The sequence below is a fragment of the Chionomys nivalis genome, chromosome 1 (genome assembly GCF_950005125.1).
Source record: "Chionomys nivalis chromosome 1, mChiNiv1.1, whole genome shotgun sequence".
NCBI lineage: Eukaryota > Metazoa > Chordata > Mammalia > Rodentia > Cricetidae > Chionomys > Chionomys nivalis.
The window spans coordinates 22852311-22876109 of NC_080086.1; the positions used below are offsets into that span (position 1 = coordinate 22852311).

General features: G+C 49.1%; 1 protein-coding gene across 2 annotated transcripts in view; it reads left to right on the plus strand.

The window, feature by feature from the left end:
* Tead4 (TEA domain transcription factor 4) overlaps window positions 1-23799 on the plus strand; it is a 76991-nt gene that overhangs the window by 11761 nt on the left and 41431 nt on the right. For both annotated transcript variants that reach the window (XM_057781498.1, XM_057781505.1), the window contains exon 2: window positions 17449-17703. In XM_057781498.1, the coding sequence (XP_057637481.1) occupies window positions 17449-17703 (255 nt within the window). The remainder of the gene's footprint in view (window positions 1-17448; window positions 17704-23799) is intronic.

Genomic DNA, 23799 nt, shown 5'->3' on the forward strand with positions numbered 1-23799 from the left:
CAAACTGGATGACCGTGTGTTCTGGAATTGGAGGTGGGGTGACTGGCAGGCCTTCAGGGGTGGTAGGTGTGTGGCTGAACCAGAGGGACTCCGGAATGAGTTTTCTAGGTCAGGGAGGTTCCTCTGCTTCGGTGACCTCAGTCTAGCGTGTCATCCTCATCCCTATCTCTATGGAGACAGTCCTATGGGAAATGATTGAGGCTAAGTGGATACTGCCTCCTGCCTCTTCCCAGAGCTGGGTCCCTACCTTGCCTTCCGGTGTACCCGGAGCATGACTTTGTCCACGTGGTAGAATATTCCTTTTCCAGGGAGGATGAAGGCCTTGAATTTGGTGAGGAGCAGAACTCCAGTTACTGGATTGGGCTAACCTCGGGTTTTGAATGGACAAGGGTAGCCCTGTAACTCTGGGAGAGTCCTTGAGGGCCAGCCCAGCCCTAAGGTGAAATAAACCCTAGAGTGTGCTCTGTCTGCTCCGGGGACCACCACCTGATGGGATTACCACGGTCCGCCCCAGGGCGTGTCTGGCAAAGACTCCACAGGGAGCTCCCCTGTGTTGAGCTGAAGTTTTCGGGGACAGGTCCACTTTTGATAAAGTCAGCTCTTCTGCCTCAGGCCTGTTCAGGACTGGCAACACTTGCTTCAGTGTGGAAACCTGAAGAAAGGTCCCTAGGGAGAGAACGCAAGATTAAGTCTTCCTTCTTCCAAAAATCAACATTTCTTAAAATTACATGTTTATGTATTTGTGTGCGTGTGTGATGGAGAGAGTGGGAGAGAGGATGCCACAGCACACATGTGGAGGGAAAGGAGTGGGCTGCTTTCAGGGTCTGTTCTCTCCTTCCATCCTCTGAACCCTGGAGAGCAAACTCACATTGTTAGGATTGGCAGCAGGTGTCTTTACCCACTGAACCAGTTAGACTTTTTTTTCCCTTCTTCTTCACTATGTAGCTGTGGTTGGCCTTACTGTGTAAACCACGCTGGCCTTAAACGAACGGAGATCCCCCTGCCTCTGTCTCCTGAGTGCTGGGATTAAAGGCCTGTGCCACCATGCTCAGTAAGTAGTCTTACAAAGAGCAGTTTGGGGGCTGGAGAGATGACTCAGTGCGCGTTGCTTTTACAGAGGACTTGAGTTCATTTCCCGGCACCCCTGTCAGGTAGCTCACAATCGCTTCTTCACTGCAGCCCCAGGGGCTCTGACACCCTCTGAGGGCACTGGCATGCAGGTGCACATATTCACACCCAGACAAACACACAAATGAAATCTTAAATATGTATCGGTTTGGAGTTTATAGAAGAATCGAGGAAGAAGTATAGAGTTCCTTGAGGTAGTCCTCTTCCCTCCGTTTCTTTGATTAGTAATATCTCAAGTTAGCATGGTGCCTGTGTTATAACTAGGGGTGTTAGCAGTCTGTCAGCCTGTAGCTCACCCAAGGGCTCACGCTGGGCTCTGATACCCGCAGAGTGGTAGGTACTCACCGTGGCAGGATGGCTCCCTAAAATATCCTCATCTTCTCTTCCAACCACAGATAACCTCTGACCTCTTTGTTAACCCAGGGAGTTTTTTCTTTCTCTCTTCCTCGCTCTTTCTAAGGAGTGGGTGCTGGAAACAAGGATGCTGTGTGTCCTGCTCTGTGATGTTGAACTTTATTCCCTTGAGACGGGGTCTTTCTGAACCTGGTGACAGGCCGGTGGCCAGCAAGCCAGAGAGACCTTCCTGCCTTCACCTCCCTCTGTCCCCGGGAGGTGCAGGGGTGTGGCTATCCACAGGTGTTGGGATCCAAACTCAAGATCTGTGTTTGCACAGCGGGTGTTGTCCCCCACGGAACTGACTCCAGCCTTCGAGTTTTGTCCTTTCTAGAAGGATAATTGACGTCACAAAGATTCAACCTCAGACTCTTCCTTCACTTGGTGTTACGAACACCTTTCCACGGCTTGATAGCAAATGCCTTTTTCATCGCTGAATAATATTCCACTGTCTTGCCCCCCCTTTTGCACATGGGACCCCTAAAATTTAAAGAGGCTAAGTGTCTGCTTCTAGAGGTTCCATCTGCAACAAACCTGAGCTTGAGCCTAATGCTTTTTTTCTTCCATTACCTGTTCCCAGGGGCGGAAAACCATGTTTCATCATGGCTTCATTACCAACTGTGGGGCCCCAGAGAGAGGGTGGAGGGGTGTGGAAGCCGGTTGCTGTGACCCACTTCCTGGATGTGTTAGGGACAGGTCTGCAGACACCCACGACTCAGCTGTTTGGAAAGGCTAGCTGGGGTCAGTCTCCCTAACTTCCAAAGAGCAAGGGGATGGATGCTGACCTGAGTGGCCTGTCCTCACTTACCCAGCCTCAGGTTGAGCCTGGAGTTCCATTGTCTCCAGGACTCTTATCTCCCTCCATTTCTCTGGGTCTGGGAGCTTCCCTTCCCACCTCTCCTCCGTGAGACTCCTCCTTGACTTCCTTCCCACTGCCTCCCCACCCACTGGCTTATCTCTTGATTCACACACACAGCCTCCCCCTCCTTGGTCCCTCCCTGCCTAACCTCAAAGGCAACAGCCCTCCTTGTGCTCGACTACCAGTTTCTGAGGTATTTGAATTTGTTTACTTATTGGTTTGTTTTAGAGACTTGGGCTGCCACCTGGAGCCCTGTGCCTCTTGAGTAGCTGGAACTACCAGCAGGCCAGTACACAGGGCAAGTGTGTCAATCAATTCCTCATCAGTTGCGTCCCAGTTATACTTTGGATGAACATGAAGTTCAGAGAGGTATCGTAAGGACTGGACCTCTGCCCCATGGCTCCTCTGCCCTCTCAGGGTCTTTTGTTCCAATGTATCTTCCCTCCAAGGCTTATGGGGGCTCACTGCTGCCTCCTGAGATTCCCATCCTGCCAAGAGCAAGGGGTGGTCATTGTCCTGGGTGGCAGCAAGGCAGTGTCTCTGCACCGGGGCCTGGAGAAGGATGCGGACAGCCAGACAAACCCTCTACCGCTGAGCTACAGCTTGGCTGCGCAAATCTGTTTCTCTTTAGATATAATTCCACATTGTACCCCAGAATGACCCTGAACCTAGTGTGTAGCCTGGGCTGGTTTTGAACTGGGGGCACTTCTCCTGCCTCAGTGCCCAGAATGCTGGATTACAGGAATAAATCACCACACCTGGCTACAATTTTTGGTGTGAAGGTTCAAACTCAGTGTCTGGCACACACTAGGCAAGTAGGCATTCTAGGAGCTGAGCAGCCACGTAGCTGGTAAGAAATAGTTTTAAACTCTGGAAGTTTCTTTAAATACACCAACTTCTAATCAAAGCCAGCATGAAAGCCAAGCATTCCAGTGGTAATTTTAGGCACAGGTGACACCTAAGGTGTGGTTTGATCATATCTCTGCAATGCTGAGACGGGCTTCAGGAAAGGCAGGTGCTGATCTACTGAGCCCCAGCCCAAATCTTGTTGTAGATATACGCGAGCACACATATTCTAGAAGGGCCCCTCCTCCCCTCCAGCCTGACCTTTTGAAAACCACACTGGGGTCACAAGTTTTTCCGACTGAGTAGCTGACCTAGTCTAGTCCATTTGCTGGGTTGTCTTCTTTCCCCCGCTCCTTCCTCTGTTCTCCAGGATCCCATCTGCCCAAGGCTCGCAGGAAACTTTCTTGTTTGGTCGGTCTTCGTGTCCAGGTACAAACAGGTCGATTTTCTTTGTGTCTGTACTTTGGACCAGGTCCCCTGCAGTGCCTTCTTGGTCATCTTTTTTTCCTCTGGCTCCTTCTTCTTCTTCTTCTTCTTCTTCTTCTTCTTCTTCTTCTTCTTCTTCTTCTTCTTCTTCTTCTTCTTCTTCTTCTTCTTCTTCCTCCTCCTCCTCCTCCTCCTCCTCCTCCTCCTCCTCCTCCTCCTCCTTCCTCTGGGTCTCACTCTGTAGCTCTGGTTGCTTTGAATTTTCTATGGAGACCAGGCTGACCTTGAACTCAGAAGTATCTTGCCTCTGCCTTCTGGGATTGAAGGTGTGTGCCACCTTGCTTGGCTTTTAAATGCCCAGGGATAGAGACATGATACATGTCTGTGATGCCAACACTGGAGTGTGAGGGCTGAGGCAAAAACATAGTTTTGAGACCATCTTGGAGTACATATAGCAAGACCGTGACTCAAGCAAACAGTCCTTACAGTGAAATATAACAGGCCAGGCCTGGTGGGTGCAAACCTGTAATCCCAGCTACTCCAGAGACTGAGGTAGGAGGATCACAGGTTCAGTGCCAGAAAAAGCCTGCTTCAAAAAAAAAAAAAAAAAAATGGGGAGACATGTGTGAAGCTCTGGGTTCATTCCCAGTACCTCAGTTAGCCAATCAAATATATTCAAAATATACAATTACCCTCATAGGTAAGATTTGTTACCCCCCCAACTCATCTCTTTCCTTATTTGGAGACTGTATAATCCAAGATGACCACTAGAATTTGCAACATGCCACGGGCTAGCCAAGAACTCTTAGGGATTTTGCTGCCTCTGCCTCTTTTCCAGGGGTGGTTTGAGAGAAGGTCTCACTCTATGGACAAAGGTGCTTTGAGCTCACTGACTGAGATCTGCTACCAGAGTCCTGGGGCTAAAGGTGTGTGTCACCACGCCCAGTCTACCGCTTAAGTGCTGGGGTCACATGACCCTACATGGGGGTAGCTCTGACTGACCTGCAACTTGCAATCCTCCTGTGTCAGTTCCCCAAACACTGGGATTGCCAGCATGTGCTATCTTGCCCAGCTTTTCATCATAAATCCTTAAATTATTTATTTAGTGTGTGTTTTGCCTACATGTATGTCTGTGCACCATGTGTGTGCAGTGCCTCCTGGAGAAGAGGGTGTCAGGTCCCCTGGAATTGGAGTCACAGATATGGTTGTGAGTCTCCATGTGGGTCCTGGGAACCAAACCTGGGACCTTTGCAACAGCAGCAGCGGCTCCATGACTGAGCTGCCTCTCCAGCCCCTCTTCCTAAGTTCTGTTCAGTCTGCAGTTTCATGTCCTTAAGCGTGGTCACAGTTTGTGTGATTGTCACCGTCATCCGTCTCCATCACTTTCCGTTCTTCTCAACAGGATATCTGTATCAAATAATAACCACTGTTTCCCCTCCTCCCAGCGTGGTAATGATTCTTGACTGTCTGTCTCTGAATTTGACTGCTTGAAGTACTTTTTGTAAGTGGCCAAAGAAAGAGAAACTAATTGCTTGTGTCTGGATTATTCCACTTGGTAGAATCTGTCCAAGGTTCGTCCCTGTTGGGGCATGTATCAACTGTTTCGTTTTTCCTGACTGGATACTATTCCATAGTGTGCACGTACCGCATTTTATTTATCTCTTTTTTTTTTTTGTTTGTTTGTTTTTTTTTTTTTTGGTTTTTCGAGACAGGGTTTCTCTGTGGCTTTGGAGCCTGTCCTGGAACTAGCTCTGTAGACCAGGCTGGTCTCGAACTCACAGAGATCCGCCTGCCTCTGCCTCCCGAGTGTTGGGATTAAAGGCGTGCGCCACCATCGCCCGGCTTTATTTATCTCTTGATGACCACCTTTGGACTATTCTGGAGTCTTCGTGCAGGAAGCTCACCTGGCACACTGGCTGTGGTACTCTCAGGGCCTTGAGCTCAGCGTTACCCTCCCGACAATAACTGTTTACCTATGCCCACGTTAATCTTGCTAGGTACAGCCAAACCTTCTGTTTTGTTTGGTCTTAGGCAAGGTGTCACGACTTGGTCCAGGCTGGTCGTAAACTTGGTATCTCTTGGCTTCACGAGTACTGGGATTGCAGCCTCATTCTGCCACACCCAGCTGGGCCACTGGTGTTTTTTACGGTAATTAATGTCCTATAAAGCCACTGAATTAACAAACACTGAACTATTAGTCACAGGAGAAACACTGGGTTGCATTCATTCAAGCCTCTGGTCACAAGATTTTTGTCAGCCAATTAATTTATAGGCTTGTTTTGTGGGCGCCCTGTCCCAAGACACCTTGCTTAATATACATTGTTGATTCATTAACCCGGGGCCCACAGCAGCACCAGAACTCACGCCTGCAGGAAGCTCATCTAGCACACACGAGTTTTCTCCCGCAGGCACATTCCAGCCTCCTGCGCTTGGGAACGGACAGTTCTTTGCTTGAGGCTGTTCAATTTGCTTTTAGTCGGGATCATTTATGGAGTATCAAGCGGAGGGTTAATTGGTGTGATGCTGAGGGTAGTAGCTCAGCCATGAAAAGTGAGAAATAAACAGTGAAGCAAACCGAGCTTAGAAGATAGAGTGTTGCATGCACAACACACGTGTGCATGTACATACATACACACAATTGTTTCCCATTTGTGTTTTCTCATTGATTCAGATAAAGACTAGACCTCATCATATTCCCGGCCAGTTTGAACTTGGCTATGTAAACCAGGCTGGACTCAGACTTGTGGCGGTCCTTCTGCCTTTGGCCTTTGTTCCCAAGTGCCAGAGCTCCCTGTGTGCACCACTGTGCCTGCTGGCGGAATGGAAATGTTTTTTATGCTTTACAGAGAATGTTTCCGCTGTGCGTGTGTATAACAGTAGCTTTTATTGTCTTAATTCACAGCTTGTTTTTTCCTACATAATTATTTTTTTTTACAAATAATTTGCCTGTTTTCTGGCAATTAAATACTAATACAGCTTTTTTTTTCATTCAACTCAGCTAGTTCACTGAAATAATCAGTTAAATAACGAAGTGCGTGTGCGTGTCCTGTGGACGTCTGAGGACAATGTAACAGGGAGTAGGTTCTTTCCCAGGGATCGAACTCGGGTCCTTATGCTTGGCACCAAGCACTTTTACCTGCTGAGCTGGCCCGCTGACCGAGGGTCCCTCTGAATAGTGAAGTCAGAGTGACGTGGTGGCTAATGCCTATAATGCTGGCGTAAAGGAGGCGGAGGCAGGGATAGTGCAAATTCAAGGCTACAGAGCGAGATGACCTAATATGTGGGAGGATGTTATAGAAATTCGCTGCCATTCTACACAAGGCACTCGAGCTTCAGAAAATTTGGCCTCCTCCTAGAGGTACCAGAATCTACAGATGCTCTGAGATCATGGGTATTCTTGAGTAGATGACTGCACATACAAACCTGAAGACTGTGGTTATGAGGACTGAGTGCACTTGATCTTTCTAGATGACTCTGGCCTCTCACCTTGCACACACCAGACAGAAGGGCCTTTCAGGCAGGACCATGTCTCACTTGGCTTTGCCGCCAGTGCCTGCCATGTAGTGTATACTCACACCACTTATTTCTAGGTAGCCAAGGATGACCTTGAGTTCCTTCTTCTCCTGCCTCCTCTCCAGGCCTTTCCTCACAGAATTCTGAATAAGTCATGGGAAGGCAATGGACTGGAACGCAGACCCGAGGAGGCCTGCAACTAGGAAGAGGGAGATTTCCCTGGCTTTCCCTGGCTGGGACCTGCTCTTCTCCCTCCTGGGAGTACATCCTCTCTAGTTGCGGAGCCGGATCCAGGCTGTGCTAACTGCGAGGCAGAAAGCCCAGGGCTCAGATACCAGTCCAGCCTCAATCAGTTCTGTGGCCACTTCCCCTCTTAGGGTCTCAATGTCCTCACCTGATTCTCGACAACTCCAGGTCCCCTCTGCAGGTCTGTTTCTTCTCACACAAAGCTTGGTGACCAGCATCCCCCTTCTAGGGCTTCTTCAGAGGCTGAGGGAGCAGCAGAGCCCTTTCCCATGTCAACTAAAAACCACAGCTCTGATCTTAAAGGGAGTAAGAGAGAGCTTAGTGACCATGGCTCAGGAACACAGATTTAAGTTACCCTGAATTCTGTGTTCCAACGTGGAAGCAATTTCACATGTTTTCTATACTTTTACAGAACAAAGAAAATCACAAGTCAGGGCGAGTTGGTGGGTGCATCACAGAGGCGGGTACAATGAAATAGGGGTCGGGGGAGCTGTTCTACAGGCCTAAAGTGCTCTGTGATGGTGCTCTTAGCTCTTGGATTGGCAGACGCTAGTCTACTGCTAAGTTAATGCTTCTAGAAGGTTTCTCTTTATTATCACAAATCGTTAGTTCAGATACAGAAGGGGGGCCAAGGCATGACTTAGGGGAGAAGGCTAAAATGAGACCAAAATAATTAGTCTCTGAACCTACAAAATTCCGGTCGCTCCACTAATGAATTTCTAATCAGTCCATCAGTCTCTGCAGACACAGAAACTCCTTCCAGGAGTGTTTTTTTTTTTTTTTTTTGTTATAAACTGATTGGCCCATTAATGTATATTAGCCCATTATTATCTGTGTTAACCATATGGCTCAGTACTCTTTTCAGCGTTACATCTTGTTTCTTCTGTGTCTGGACAGGACTGCCCAGGAGTGGTTTTTGTTCACAGCCAGACACAGCGTCCTTTTTCATTTACACCGAGAAAGACCAGGACAAGCCCACTGTGCAGAGAGAGACTTGTCTAGCCCCTTTAGTGGGCCACCCTTCTCACACCTGATTTACTTCCCTGCTGCCATGGTTAGACCTCATCCCCTTCCACTTGGTGACTTTCTGTGAGGAAGAGCCTCTGAGCCTGCAGCCTAGGCAGCCACTCACTGGCTGTGAGACCTGAGCACAGCATTGCACCACAAAGTGTCTCAGTTTCTCCAGCAGTGTGAGGGGTTGGGCCTTACTAGCTCAGAGGGGATATGGGGTGAAGTAAGATGTAATCAAGACCCTAGTCCAGTCTTGGCAGCGAGCGGGTCTGGGAAATGGTTCCCTGTGGTGTCAGTTTTAAGGTCATTCACTCTCAGGGCAGAGCGTGGCCCTCAGTGTCCTAGGCACCTTCTGCAGACACCAGTTCTTCAGGCTCCTCTGCCGTGTGTACTGGGGGCAGAGTCATGCAGGGAGACTGGGTGGTCACTCTCTAACCTGGCATTGATCTCCTCTCACCCAGACCGCCTCCTCTCTGGCTTAGAGTTATTGCCGAGCGTGAGGACCAAAGGCGGCAGGCAGAGGCCTCACAAGGGAGCCGATCAGGTGGTGTGTTAGTGTGGGCTACAAGCTGGAGTCAGGGCCGAGGACCTGAGCCTGTGTGTCACACTGGAACTCCTACAGCCTTCCACCTTAGCCTGGCTTCCCTTCAGAATAGGATGAGGTGTGTTGATTGACTTCTGGCGGGAGTTTAATTAGAACAGGCCTGCCCTGAGCAGGGAATGAAGCTGGGATTCAATAGGGGAGGAGAGGGGAGGGGAGGAGGGAAGGGGAGGGAAGGAGAGGGGAAGAGGAGGAAAGGAGAAGGGAGGAGGAGGAGACCTGGGCTGTGGAGGTGGGTCTCAAACAAGCCTGAGACTTTCTCTTCCGTCTCAGTCTCATTTCCTCCCTCCCTTCTGAAAGTGGCGGATTGATCCCAGTGCCTTGTGCATGCTAGGTGCCAGGTAAGCATGGCATCAGCCTATTTGGGGAGGGGTAGGATGGTGGTGGTGGTGGATTGGGTCTTACAGTGTAGCCTAGCCTGCCCTTGAACCTGTGACAATCCTCCTGCCTCAGCTTTCTGAGTGTAGGTGTTATCAACCTGTATCACTATGCTGGTTAAATTTTCTTTTCTTACCCCCCACCCCAGACAATGGTTCTTTGTTCTCTGGCTATCCTGGAACTCCCTTTGTAGACCAGGCTGGCCTCAAACTCACAGAGATCTGCCTACCTCCGTCTCCCAAGTGTTGGGATTAAAGGCGTGCGCCACTGACAACCGACCAACTTTTTAATTTCTATTTTTGAGACAAGGTCTCACTCTGTATCTGTGGGTGGCCTGGAACTCACTGATAGCCCCAGGCTGGCTTTGAACTTGTGATCTTCCTGCCTCTGCCTCTTTAGTGCTAGAATTATAGGTGTGAGTCACCATGCTTTGTCTAATTTTCTTTCTTTTTGAGATGAGGTCAGAGTAGCGAAGGCTCCAAGCCTCTTCCCTACCCTCCTCCTTTAATGTACCCAGGACCATCTTGTTTTTATTATTTTTTTAAAATATTTTTTATGGTTTATTTAACTTTATTTTATGTACATTGGTGTGAAGGTGTCAGATCCCTTTCAGACAGTTGTGAGCTGCCATGTGGGTGCTGGGAACTGAACCCGGGTCCCCTGGAAGAGCAATCAATGCTCTTAACCTCTGAGCCATCTCTGCAGCCCCCCATCTTGTTTTTATAATGCCTCTGGATGAGTGAACTGTGGGCTCAGTGTCTATAGAGCCCAGTCTGGTAGGAATAGCGAGGGCTAGGTAATAGCTGGAGCCATCGGACTAGGTGGGGCCAGGCCTGTCCCAAATAGTGTCTCTCTGGCTGCAGCTGGATTAGATCAAGGCAGAGTATCTGGGGTTCAGGTTTGTTATTTCTTGTCTGGGTCATCAAAGCATGCTGGGAGTTCTGCCCGCCTGGAGGAGGAGTTTTGTCCTGAAGGGGATTCCCAGCTTGTCCCCACTGTGAATCACTGCAGCCACTCTGTCGCCTCATGTGTCCTTAGGTTAGGGTGGATCTCCCGGAAGGAAGTCTTAGGTCTTCTTTTCCTTCCCAGTTTCAGTCACAGGTCAGTCACTGCAAAGCAGGGGCTGTACTAGCGATTGATGTCAGAGCCCACAGGCAACAAGGGTCGTGGTGTGGCTGGACCTTTGACCTACACCTCCAAAGCCCATAGAGTCAGTGGCTGGAGAGGAGGCCAGAAGGGAACCATTTCTGTCTCTGTGCTCTGAGTGGCCAGAGTCTCTCCTCATTTCTGTGTAACACCAGGCACGTCTTGTAAACATTATGAGTTTCAATTTCTATCACGTCCTGTTTGGCTGGGACCATGGGAGCTGGTTATAGATTACATATTGACATCCCATGGGTTATCTGCACAGACAGCCCCCAGTGTACAAAGGTCGGCATGTGATTTTTCTGCTTTGTGATGGTGTGGAAGCGAGGCACATTCAGTAGAAACTGTTCTTTGAAACTTGAGTGTTGCCGTTTTCTGGCTAATGATAAACACTATATATTTGTCATGTGGGAGCAGCAGTGAGCCGCAGTGTCCAGCCAGCCACTTGGTCGTGGTGTGGCCAGCACTGCTTAGATTTCATGGGATATACAAAGTCATAGTGTAAAGTATGTAGGCAGGAAGCAGAGGTGCAAGCCTTGCATGCCAGCGCTTGGCATCAGAGGCAGGATGATCACTATGAGATGGAGGGCAGCCTGATCTACATAGAAGGTTCTAGGCTAGCCAGGGCTACACAGTGAAACCCTAATGTTAGTACTCTAACTTAAGAAAAGCAAAAACAAACATGTCCCACTGAGGGACTGGAGAGATGACTCAGCAGTTAAGAGCGCTGGCTGCTCTTGCAGAGGACCTGGTTCAGTTCCTGACACCCACAGGGGCAGCTCACAACCATCTGTTACTCTAGTTCTGGGGACCCAGCGTCCTCTTTGGACTTTTCTTTGCAGGCACCAGGCTCACATGTTGTGCGATACCATACATCTAAGATAGCACTGATAGACATAAAATAAAACCTGAAAAAATGTTTAATGTCAGTAACTATCAGAGAAATAGAAATTAAAATTGCTTTGAGAATCCATCTCACTCCAATCAGAATGGCTATCATCAAAAAATCAGATGACTAGCCGGGTGGTGGCCCATGCCTTTAATCCCAGCACTCAGGAGGCAGAGGCAGGTGGATCTTTGTGAGTTTGAGGCAGCCTGGTCTACAAAGTGGGTTCCAGGACAGGCTCCAAAGCTACAGAGAAACCCTGTCTCAAAAAACCAAAAAATAAAATAAATGAAATAATCGTATGGCTGCAGATGCTGGTGAGGTTGTGGACAAGGGACCTGCTCTTCTCTGTTGGTAGAAGCAGAGATTAAGGTTACTCAAAGCTCTGAAACTCACAACAATCCTTCTGCCTCAGCTCCAGAATCTAACCTACAGGCATGCGTCACCATTCCCTTCTTCACTAGGGTGTTATTAGCTGCCTAATAAGTTTCCCAGAATGTATCCCATTGTATGTAGAAGAACATCCATGTTGTGAAACAACAGTGTTATTTGTCCTGGCCTAGAGAAAGGGAGCCTTTGGCAGAGTCAACTCATTAAGAGTAATCCCGACTGCCTAAGTTCCTACCACCAAGCCAGGAGCAGGGCAGACACTAATGTCTGGGTGACAATCATGTTCTCCAATTTGGGGAACGACAGGCAAGCTCAAGCGAGATCACAGCCCAGGGCTGGCCTGTCACACCAACATGTACTGTGTTGTGTGCTTTGGTGGTTGGGGGAGTGAGGCGGGGCTGAGAGATCTCTGTGGTCATGTGGGAGAGGTCTCCGAGCTATGACCCCAGCTCCCAGCGGCCTGGTTTGGCTGCCTTCTTGGTCAAACTGTCCTCTACCCACACCGCGGCCCCCGCAGCGGCTTCTCCATGCTCATCTTCAGTCTTCTTGCGGATTTTCATTGTCTTGTTTCTAGAAGAGCACAGGGCTCTGAGCCTTAGGGAGATCCTAATACAACCCCAGTTCCTGATTCACCTGTGGGCCTTGGGGTAGAGCGTTCTTTGGGCCTGGTTGTCTCGAGCAGGACATCTGGTGGCTATTGGGTGGGGCTGAGAGAGCTAGAAGCCTCCAGGCCAGGGCCTGGGAGTCAAGCCCGAGATTATTTTTATTTCTCTGGCTACAGCACATGGTCTGGGCAGCCGTACCATCTGTTTCGCTGGAGGGTCACTTGGGGGAGGAGCAGGAGGAGTGGAGAACATCTCTGGGCTGGGGTTGACTTACCCCATTCTTCTGGCCACACAGGGCAGGCTTGTGTGGGCAGTTTGCCTAGTAAGGGTGGGAGCAGCCAGCCAGTCACAACAGGGGACCAGGAGGACCACAGCCACACGGGGCCAGGGACAGCTCACTGCAGTAACGAATCTCATGTACTAGGGCCTTGCGTGACCCGCTGCCCCACTTTCTCTGGGACAGACCCAATCTTGGGAACATGGAGTTCAGGTCCTCAGAAAACCTCTCCCGTGGCGCAGTCTGGCACAAATGGTCTCTAGCTCTCCCAGGCCTGTTTTTCTGGGCTGTACTGGGCCCAGGTTCAGAGTGTAGGAAAAGGGCAATGTTGAGGAGGGGCGGGGTCCAGAGACTATCTCCTCTGGTAGCGATGGCAGTGGGTGTGGGCGGGCATCACATGAGAAGGTGCAGGACTAGCCCTCCTCTCCATCCTGCCCTCCACCCAATTCAGAGCCAATGGCTGTGCTTGCATCAGGTCAATGAAGAAAATGAAGTCCAACCCCAAAACTAGTGGGGCCTTATGCCTTAGAAGGTTAATTAATCACTGTCAGATATTAATCTTCATCATTAGGGCTTAAGCTATGTGTACCTGCCAGGCCTGTTCAAGGGTTCAGATCTTGCTCTCCAGGCTTGGCGCTTAAGAACAATGGTTACTAAACACAGGGTACTAAGCACTGACTGGGAGGCAAGCCCTGTAGCAGACTGGAACCACCCCCATTACCCCTTACAGGGCGGGGGTGGGGCATGAAACCCAGAGCCTTGGGCTTATAAAGTAAGAGCTCTCACCTGAATCAACTCTCTACCCTGGCACCTGCACCTGAGCATTGACCACTGTGGGAACGCTGTCCTCACTGAGTATTTACAGGGTGTTCTTGGAGGCCCGCGGAGAAATATGGGGTCCACAGACGCTGCCCGCACAGGAAGAACTCAGGTCCCTGGACTGTATGGGTGAGGTCCTGAGCAATAATGTGATTTACACAAAGACATATTGTTTGCTGTAGGAGTGAAGTCACCACTCCACAGCAGGTCAGCGTTTACGACACGAAGCCAGAAGAGAAAAACCAAAACCAAAAAACAGAGCTAACCACCGTGTTAGGGAGCTTGAGAGTCATCTCAGGATCTGCTTGTTAAGGTTTTGTGAAAAATCTTGTAGACATTTTTAAAATCACAATTTCACTAAACTTGTGTTTTTCTTGTTATTTTTCCCACAAATTAAACATCCTTTGAACTCCGTGTGTAGCGTTGGCTGTCCTGGAACTCCCTGTGTAGATCAGGCTGGCCTCAAACTTAGAGATCACCTGCCTCTGCCCCGCCCTCACTGTCTGACTTTCCTAGGGTTTGAAGTGCTCAAAGTGAGCGTCCTTGTTCTTATCTTTAACTTATTGTTCCCATTGTTTCAGCCACAGTCCTCTTTGTGTAAGTTTTCAAAAGATGTCTTTGCTCAGACTGAAGAAATTAGTCCCCTTTCATCTCTATCACTTTTGACTATTTATTTATTAAATAGTTATTCTTGTAGAAAGGTCTTAGGTTTTATTGCTTTTGTTTTTCACCACAGGGTTTCTTGTATAGCCCTGCTGTCCTGGAACTCTCTCTATAGACCAGCCTGGTCTTGAACTCAGATCTGCCTGCCTCTGCCTGCTGAGTGCTGGGATCAAAGGTGTGTGTCACCAACACCATGGTGAAAGACTTGGGTTTTATCAAATGCATATACTAAATTTATGTTTCAGAAATGTGGTCTCGCTGTTAAATTAGCTATCCGTATCTTCTGTTAGCGCTGGTTGGCATTTAGGGCCTCACATGCTAGGCGGGTTCTTTACCACTGAGCCATTTGTTTGCCTTAGTTTTGGTGTCCTCAGGTTTCTGCCAGACACTTTGCTCAATCTCTGTGTATTATCTTCTCTTCATGTGAGTAATAATTTTGAATTTTTCCTATGCCTCCTTTATCCCTGTCTTAGTGTCTGTTGCTGTGATAAAGACCATGGACGAAAGCAACGTGGGGAAGACAGGGTTTGTCTCAGCTTACAGTTTTAGTCCATCATTGAAGGAAGTCGGGGCACGAACTCAAGCAGGAACCAGGAGGCAGAAGGCAGGAACAGAAGCAGAGGCCGTGAGGAGAGCCGCTTCTCTGCTTGCTCCACAGGGCTTGCTCAGTCTGCTTTCTTATACACCCCAGGGATCCACCTACCCAGGGATGGCACCACCCACAGTGGAGTGGGCCTTCCCACATCAATCACTAATCGAGAAAATTCCACACAGACTTGCCTACAGGCCAACTTGATGGACCCATTTTCTCAGCTGCGGTTCTACTCTGACGTCAACTTGTATTTTGTCAACGCTTATCAAGTTGACAAAAATCTACTAACCAGCACATTTCCTTTTTCTTCCATTTTAAAAAACGTTTATTTTGTTTTTAATTATATGTAGTTATGTGTGTCTATGTAGGTGAATGTAGATATCCACATAGGTCAGAGGCACTGGATCTCCGGGAGCTGGAGTTATATGTAGGCAGTTGTGAGCACCGGGCGTGGAGTTGCTGGGCACTGAACCGGGTTTCTCTGTGAGAGCAGCACGCACTTTCATGTGTATGGGCGTTTTGCCTGCATGTGTCTCTGTGTGCTACCTGGGTACCTAGTGACTGTAGAAGCCAGAGGCAAACATCAGATCCCCTGAAACTGGGTTACACACTGTTGTCAGCTGCCGTGTGGGCGCTGAGACTTGGAACCAGTGACCTTAACCTGAACCATCACTCCTTTTTCAAAAATTTTATTATTTTTATTTTAGCCATCTCTCCTTTTAAAGACTTATTTACCATTTGTGCACGTGTTTCTGTGTGTGTGTGTGTGTGTGGTGTGTGTGTGTGCGTGCATTTGTGTATTATGTGTGAGTGTAGGCTGAGAGGTGCCGTGGGACACACGTGGAGATCAGACAAGAGCTTTTTCCCTGTCCCTGCCTCCCAAACCATTTAGGAGTGCTGGGACCACAGGTGTTTGCCACAGCCTCCAGCTGTTTAGAGGATCAAACTCAGACCATCTGGCTTATGCAGCAAGTGCCGTTACCCACGTAACCATCTCTTTGGCTTGAGTCACATGTCTTTGGTCCCGACTGTGTACTTACACCAGGCCACCTGGCTCCCGAGTTTCAAGGATTGTCCTACCTCTTCCTCTTGCTTCCAGTGGGAACGCTGTGATTATAGGCATGGGCCACTTCCTTCAACATGGGCGCCTAGGAATCCAAACCCTGGTCCTCACACCAGCACACACAGCAAGTACTTACCCACGGAACCATCCCCCAACTCTCCTGCTGGGGTTTGAGTTCTGAGATGATGGCTGACCTCTGCAACAGCTTGGAGATAGATTATCTTGAGTCTTTTAGTGTTGCCGGGGAAACCCACTATTAGTTTAATATTTCTTTCTGGACTGGGGTCGATACAGCATCTTCTTAGCATGCAAGAGGCCTTGGGTTCCATCTCCACACTGTGGGCTCTTTTGCTGTAGCTGATCTGTCCATTTTCATCCTGGATGTTTTAAAGGCTTGTTTTGGGTATTGTGTTTATTTGAAGTTATGCTACTTAAGATACATATGGTTCCAGAATCTTTCGAATCTTTCATCAGCTGAGGAAGTTTCCCTGCTTTTTTAAGTTGTTGCTTTGTTTCATTTTCTGGAATTATATCTGGTGCACCTAGGGCTTGAACCCAGGGCTGTGTCCTTGCTAGGTGGGGGCTCTGTCACTGAGCTACAGCAGCCCACCATCTTCACCTTTCCCGGCCTGTGGGCCCCAGAGAGGCAACATGTTCACATTATTGCACAACAGCCCGACACTCTGTATCTGTTGGACAAGTCCCCATTTCTCCCTCTCCCGGCCCCTAGCCACCTTCATTGTACCTTATTTCTAAGAATGTATTGCCTTCTATGTGTATAACCGTACTGTCTTTTTTCTCTCTATGACTGGCTTGCTTTACTTAACATGATGTTGTCAACGCTCATCCTTGTAGTCTGTGGCAGGGTTACCTTCCTTTTTGGTGCTAATAGTACCCACACCACGTTCTGTGTTCATGTAGAGATGAATGATTGATGCCCTTCCTTCTTTGCCTGTTGCGAATAGTGCGGCCATGAACATGGGTATACAGATGTCTCTTGGAGCTCTTGCTTTTAATTCTCTAGAGTATATATCAAGAAGCAGGACTAGTAGATCACATTATTATTGTTGTTGATTCGATAATTATTATTAATTTATTGTTTATTATTAATAATTTTAAATTATTATTATCATCATTATTATTATTGGTAGTGCTAAAGCTAGAACCCTGAAGTATGCTCAACAAACCCTCTACCCTTGGGCTCCACCCCCTGGCCTTCATTTAAATTTTTGAAGATTTTGCATACTGTTTCCATGGTGTTTGCACTGTTTCACCTCCTTGATAATATTTAAGATCCTTTTTGCCTAGTGTTCATTTGGTGTCAGACTAAATCTGTCACTGTGTCTTTGTCCCCCTACTTCCTGGCCCTGTGTGTGTTCTTAGAGGTATAATCAGAGGGGTCTTTTGTGCTTATCAGGCCGTTTGGACGCTTGGTCTGCTGAGGGGAAACAACCGGTTCAAGCCTCCCTGACTCCGGAATTCCTAGACCTTTTAATTTGTTCCCTGAGTAACTGGTTTGATACTGGCGCACTCTCTGGGCATCCTGTGTCCTGCAGCCCTTACGGTTCTTCCACCTCTTACCTTTGCCTTGTTTCGGCTCTAACAGGTCCAACGGGCGCTCCTCCAAGCCGAGCCTTGGAGGGCAAGGCCGGCATCATTACCTCCAACGAGTGGAGCTCTCCGGACTCCCCCGAGGGGAGCAGCATCTCTGGGGGCAGCCAGGCACTGGACAAGCCCATTGACAATGATGCAGAAGGCGTGTGGAGTCCCGATATCGAGCAAAGCTTCCAGGAGGCATTGGCCATTTACCCACCCTGTGGCCGCCGCAAAATCATCCTGTCGGACGAAGGCAAGATGTACGGTAAGACTCCTGTCAAGCTGGGCAGAAGCCGGCCTTGTAGTACAGCAGAAAGGGCACAATAACCTTGGGTTCTCTTCAAATGACCTCTTGTGCCTTCTACTAGGTCTGCAGCGCTTCCTTCTGTTCTGAGTTCCAAGCACCTGAGTGAGAGAAGCTTGGGCGGGGGTGGGGGAATCTGCTGAGGAGACTGCATGCTAGTAGAAAATTTTTTTTCCTTTGTTTGTTTGTTTGTTCGAGGCAGGGTTTCTCTGCCTTGGTTTTTCTGGAACTCTGTGTAAACTGGACTGATCTAGAACTCAGAGATCCTTCCACCTCTGCCTCCCAAATGCTGGGATTAAAGGTGTGTGCCTCTGTTGCCTGTCTGAAAATTTTTGAAGATCATTGTGGATAGAATACTTATCTCCACGGGGCAGGCTAAAAATCCCCTCCCCCTTTCTCCCTTTTCCTCCCTCTCTCTCTCCCTCTCCCCTTTTCCCTCTTCCCTCCCCCTCACGTGTGTGTGCGCGCGCGCGCAGACACACACACACATCATCATCATCATGAACAAATGCTTGGTCTCTATGCTGTCATCCTTGGATATGAAGCGTGACAAGAACAGGACACTTCACTTGGGAGTGTCGCTCAATGGTGGCGCTCGCCTCACGTTAGGAACCGCCCTGCATTTAATCCCCAGTACCACAGAAAGAAGGGAATAAGGAAAGGGAAGGGAAGATAAAGGGATTCTTTTGGGATAGGATTCTCCCCTCCTCCCTTGTTCCTCCTCCCTCCTTCGTGTGTCCAGCACATGCCAAGCGTTGTGGGTGCTAGGTGTGGGTACAGCAGGTGTGGTCCATGTGTGTAGACTGGGGACGTGAACATACACGTGCAGCTAACTGTTCTCTGAGGCAGGCTGTGAGGACCCACCCCCTCCAGCTTCTTGAGTGACCTGGGTGTGGAACACCACATTGAGCAGTCACGGGAGAGGACCAGCAACCTGTGTGAGGCATATTGACTTTTGGAGGAGAGGATTCTGGGAAAGTAAAAGCTGGGCCAAAATTGCACAGCTGCTGCAAGGCCTGGGTCAGGCTTCAGGTGTCTTCTCCCGCAGGAAACACATAGTATGTTGAAGGGTGGATACCCAAAGGTTTGAGAAGGCCTCTTTTAACTGGTGACGTTAGGGCAGCAGAGGGCCTCTGCCCGGTTCCCACCTCAGATGCCACCCTTACCCCAAGGGTTTCCATTCATGAGTGTCTCCCTCACCTCCACAGGTGCTTTGTAAGCTGCCGAGGTCTCTGTGTGGAGACTGAACGCATTAGTTCCCTAGGGTGACCGACAAGGTCTCACAAGCCAAGTGGCTGAGAGCAACAGAAATGAGTTGGGAGTTGCTTTGGGGGAGAGCATGATCTTGGTGCGCGTGCCTCAGACATGAAGGTGGTATGTGGACATACCGCTTAATTAAAAACCCATTACATTTATTTGTATGTGTATGTGTGTGTGTGCCTGAGTATATATCTGTATACTACATGCGTGCAGTGCCCATGGAGGTCAGAAGAGACATCTGATCCCCTGGAACTGGAGTTAGCAATGGTTGTGAGCTGCCGTGCGGGTGCTGGAAATCAAACCTGGGTCCTCCACAGGAACAGTAAGTGCTCTTAAGCATCGAGCCATCTCTCCAGCCTTCCTCTTGCCTTCTTACAAAGACACTAGTCATTGGGTCTAGGGTATGTCTTAGTCCAACATGACCTCAGCTTAACTAATGTACCCACACAACCCTGTTTCTAAACTAGCTCCTGTGCTGGGCTGTGGTGTGTGGTTTAGTGGTGGAGTGCTGGCTCAGCATACATAAGGCCCTGGTCCCATCTCCAGCATCACACACTACAAAGTGGGCCTGTTTGCAAGTTGTAGTTCTGGGGGGGGGGGTCACTCTTCAGTGTTCCTCAGCTGACTAAACCAAAATCCAGCCCCGCCCCTGGGGGCAATAGAGCCTCATAGCTCGTCTTTTTAACATATAGTCTTCCCCACAAGACCAAAGAAAGCCTTTCCTTCCTTTTCCTTTGGAAAAGTAAGAACCTTTCACGTCATACCCCCCTCCACTCCTCAGACTGTTAAAACTGCTCCCTCTGTGCCCCTCAGTGCCCAGAGTCTTTCAGATACTGTTAGGATGACAACCCCTGCCCAGAGCGCTTCCTCAGGCGAGCTTCCTAGAGGAGAAAGCTGACCTATGGAACACCCGTAAGATGCCAGCTGGGGGCAGTGTGTTCCATGGGGCATCCTCCCATGGCTGCCCCAGGACAATGAGCTCTTTGGGTGGAGAGCAAGGTAGACGCGATCATTAGCTCAGGGGTGAAGGGCAGGAGGTGTGCTGAGGTGTGGGGGATAGCATGACTATAGAGTTCCGTCAGCACCCTGCTGGGGTAGCACAAATAATAAACACCCAGAGACAGATTGGGGTTCAATCTGAAGATCAGAAAAGCAAACAGCCAGCCACTGGCTCTTCCCTGCACCTCAGACCGAAATGGTGAGCCTGCCTCCATGAATCCTCAGAATGAGACTGAACTGAGAGCTCTCTTTCTATCTTATATTCCTCTCTAGTGCTGGGATTAAAGGCATGTGCTGTCCGGTTTCTATGGCAAACTAGTGTGGCTGCTGGGATTAAAGGTGTGTGCCACCACTGCCTGGTCTGTATGGCTGACCAGTGGGGCTGTTTTACTCTCTAATTTTCAGGCAAGCTTTATTTATTAAAATACAAATGAAATACCACTACATTCAGAGTATGTGCAAGGACCCTGAGAAGGAATCACTGTGTAAAGAAGCAGCTGAAGTCCAGGAATCATTCCGCCGAGGGCAGGTGCTGCAGGAACTGAGAAGGCCCTGGGGAGAAGCCAGAATGCACACAATCAGTACTCTCAGCCAGGCATGGTGACTGCTATAAGGTTTCTGTTGCTGTGATGAAACACCTAGGCAAAAACAAGTAGGGGAGGGAAGGGTTAATTCCACTTATATTTTTGACATCTCTCAAGCAGGGCAAGAACCTAGAGGCATGAGCAGAGGCCATGGGGGAGTGGCTACTGGCTTGCTCCACGTGGCTTGCTCAGTCTGCCTTCTGATAGAACCTAGGACCACCAGGCCAGGGGTGGCCTCACTGACAATGGGCTGGGTCTTTCCCTGTCAATCACTGATTAAGAAAATATCCTACAGGCTTGCCTGCCTACAGCCCTTTCTTAAGGAGGCATTTTTCTCAATTGATGCTCCCTCCTCTCAGAGAACTCTAGCTTGTGTCAAGTTAGCATAGCAACTAGCTGCCACAGTAGCCCGTGCCTGTACCAGCACTCCAGAAAAGCAGAGGCCAGCCTAGGCTACACAAGACCCTGCCTATAAAAAAGAAGGCGTGGTGAAGTTGGAAAGATGGCTCAGTGTTAAGAGCTGTTTCAGAAGACCCAAGTTCGGTTCCCAGTGCCCACATCAGGTAATTCACAACTACCTGTAATTCTAGTTCCAGTGGATCTGAAACCCTCTTCTGCCCTCCGTGGGTACCAGTACACATGGGACAGGCACACACATACGTTTCTTAATTAAAAAACTATGGCCGGGGAGATGGCTCAGCAAGTGAAAAGCATTTGCTGCCACCAGCCTGGTGATCCCTCTTTGATCCCTGAAACTCATCTAAAAAGTCACAGAAGGCTGGAGAGATAGCTCAGCTGTTAAGAACATTGCTGCTCATGTAGAAGACCCAGGATCAGGTCCCAACATTCACATAAACTCTAGTTCCAGGAGACCCAGCACCTCTGCTGACCCCAGTAGTACATAAAATAGAAATAGAACAAATCTTTTAAAAATACATTTATATTTATTTATTTTACATCCCAGCCCCAGTTAGCCTTCCTTCTCTCCTCCCAGTCCCTCCCTCATGCACCCCACCCCCCCATCCATTCCTCCTCCGTTTCTGTTCAGAAGAGGACAGGCCTTGCTTGGATATCAACAAAACACGGCATATCAAGTTGCAGTAAGACTAAGCGCCTCCCCTTCCATTAAGGCTTGGCAAGGTGACTCAGTATGAGGAATAGGGTCCCAAAAGCCAGCAAAAAGAGTCAGAGGCAACACTTGTCCCCACTGTTAGGAGTCCCACAAGAAGACCAATCTACACAACTGTCACATATATGTAGAATGCCTAGGTCAGTCCCATGCAGGCTCCCTGGTTGTCTGTTCAGTCTCTGTGAATCCCTGTGAGCTTTTGTTAGCTGATTCTGTAAGTTTTCTTGTGTCCATGACCCCTCTGGCTTCTATAATCCTTTCTCCCCCTCTTCTACAGATTCCCCAAACTCTGCCTAACATTTGCCTGTGGGTTTGCATCTGCAAAACAAATCTTTTTTTTTTTTGATTTTTCGAGACAGGGTTTCTCCGTAGTTTTTGGTTCCTGTCCTGGAACTAGCTCTTGTAGACCAGGCTGGCCTCGAACTCACAGCGATCCGCCTGCCTCTGCCTCCCGAGTGCTGGGATTAAAGGCGTGCACCACCACTGCTCGGCTTTGCAAAACAAATCTTTAAAAATACTCAGATGAAAGCTAGGCTGTGATGGCACACGCCTTTAATCCCAGCACTTGGGAGACAGAGGCAAGTGGATCTCTGTGAGTTCGAGCGCAGCCTGGTCTACAAAGCTAGTTCCAGGACAGCCAGAGCAGTTACACAAAGAAACCCTGTGTTGAAAAACCAAGCCAAAACAAAGCAAATGGTCAGATGAACTGGACTACATCTATAATTGCTCGCTTATGGCAAGATGGGGGCAGTCATTCAAAAGCAGAAACAAGAGAGACCCCCCTTCAAAATAGTACCAGTTCCCCAAAACTGCTCTGACTTCTACATGCACACCAAGGCATGTATGTGCCCACCCTTAAGTCACCCCAGGTCTACATGTATCTGTCACCACACCCCAGGCATGCCCATGTATGTGTGTCCATGTATACACACATGGCGCTCTCTCTCTCACACACACACACATACACACGAACAAAAACACACTAAAAATGAACTTAATTGGCTCTGTGGTCCAGGGTCTTCGGCTGCTTTAGGTTTAGTGACATTCTAAAAGTTACACTGTTGCTGTAGCCGCCACACTCTTAACTACAGAGACTGTCATCCCAGAGTGGAGCTCTGTACCCCTTAACAGTAGTTCCTTATTCTCTCTCTCCTTCTTCCCTCTCTCCCTCCCTCCCTCCCTCCTTCTTTCTCTCCCTCTTTGTCTCTCTCTCTCTGACAAGGTCTCACATGTCACCCTGGTTGGCTTAGAACTCGTGTATGCCAGGCTGGCCTTGACTCACAGGGATCCTTCCTGAGTGATGGATTAATGTGCATCACTACCATACCCAGCAGACAGCCCCTCAGGCACTGCCACTTTCTTTCTCTGAGAATCTAACCATTTTAGGTCCTTCACCTTAATGGGATAATATATTTGTCTTCTCCTTATTCCTTCTCCTCCTCCTCCTCCCTCCTCCCTCCTCCTTCCACTCATCATCCTGCTCTCATGTTGCAGTATGTGTCAGAATTTCCATCCATTGCACCTAGGTATCATACATCATCACTTAGCTGATACTTAGATTTCTCTAGTGATTGTGGGTAGCCCATTCTTTCCCTACTTTACATGTAAAGATGTGGGGGTTAGGAAAGTCTCTCAGGTAGTGAGCAGAGCGAGCCTAGCAGCCTCCATCCTTGCCCTCACTCTGAACACTGCCTGGCCTTGGGTCAGGTGGGTCAGTCTCTGGACAAGGGGACAGGAGCATCCTGCTCCATCTGATGACTCACCTGGCCTGCATGGAGGGAGGTCTCTCTGTGCGCCAGACCCTGGCTTACCCTGGTCTCTTTTTACCAGCTTGGGGGCTGCCAGCACAGCTGGGAGGTATAGATAGCTCTGAGCTCATGGCAATGTGTGGGGCAGGCCCCCAGGGAGGCTGACTCAGACCTCCTCTGCCTCTGGCTGTGCTCCTCTGCTTCTCTCATCTTCCCTGGGGGACCTGTGGTGCGCTATCCTCACCCCTAGTCAGCTGCCAGCAGGCCCAAGAGCCCTGTCTTTACACTTCCTGCATGTGGAGATCATCTCCCAAGTGGACCAGCCAGTGGGACCCGT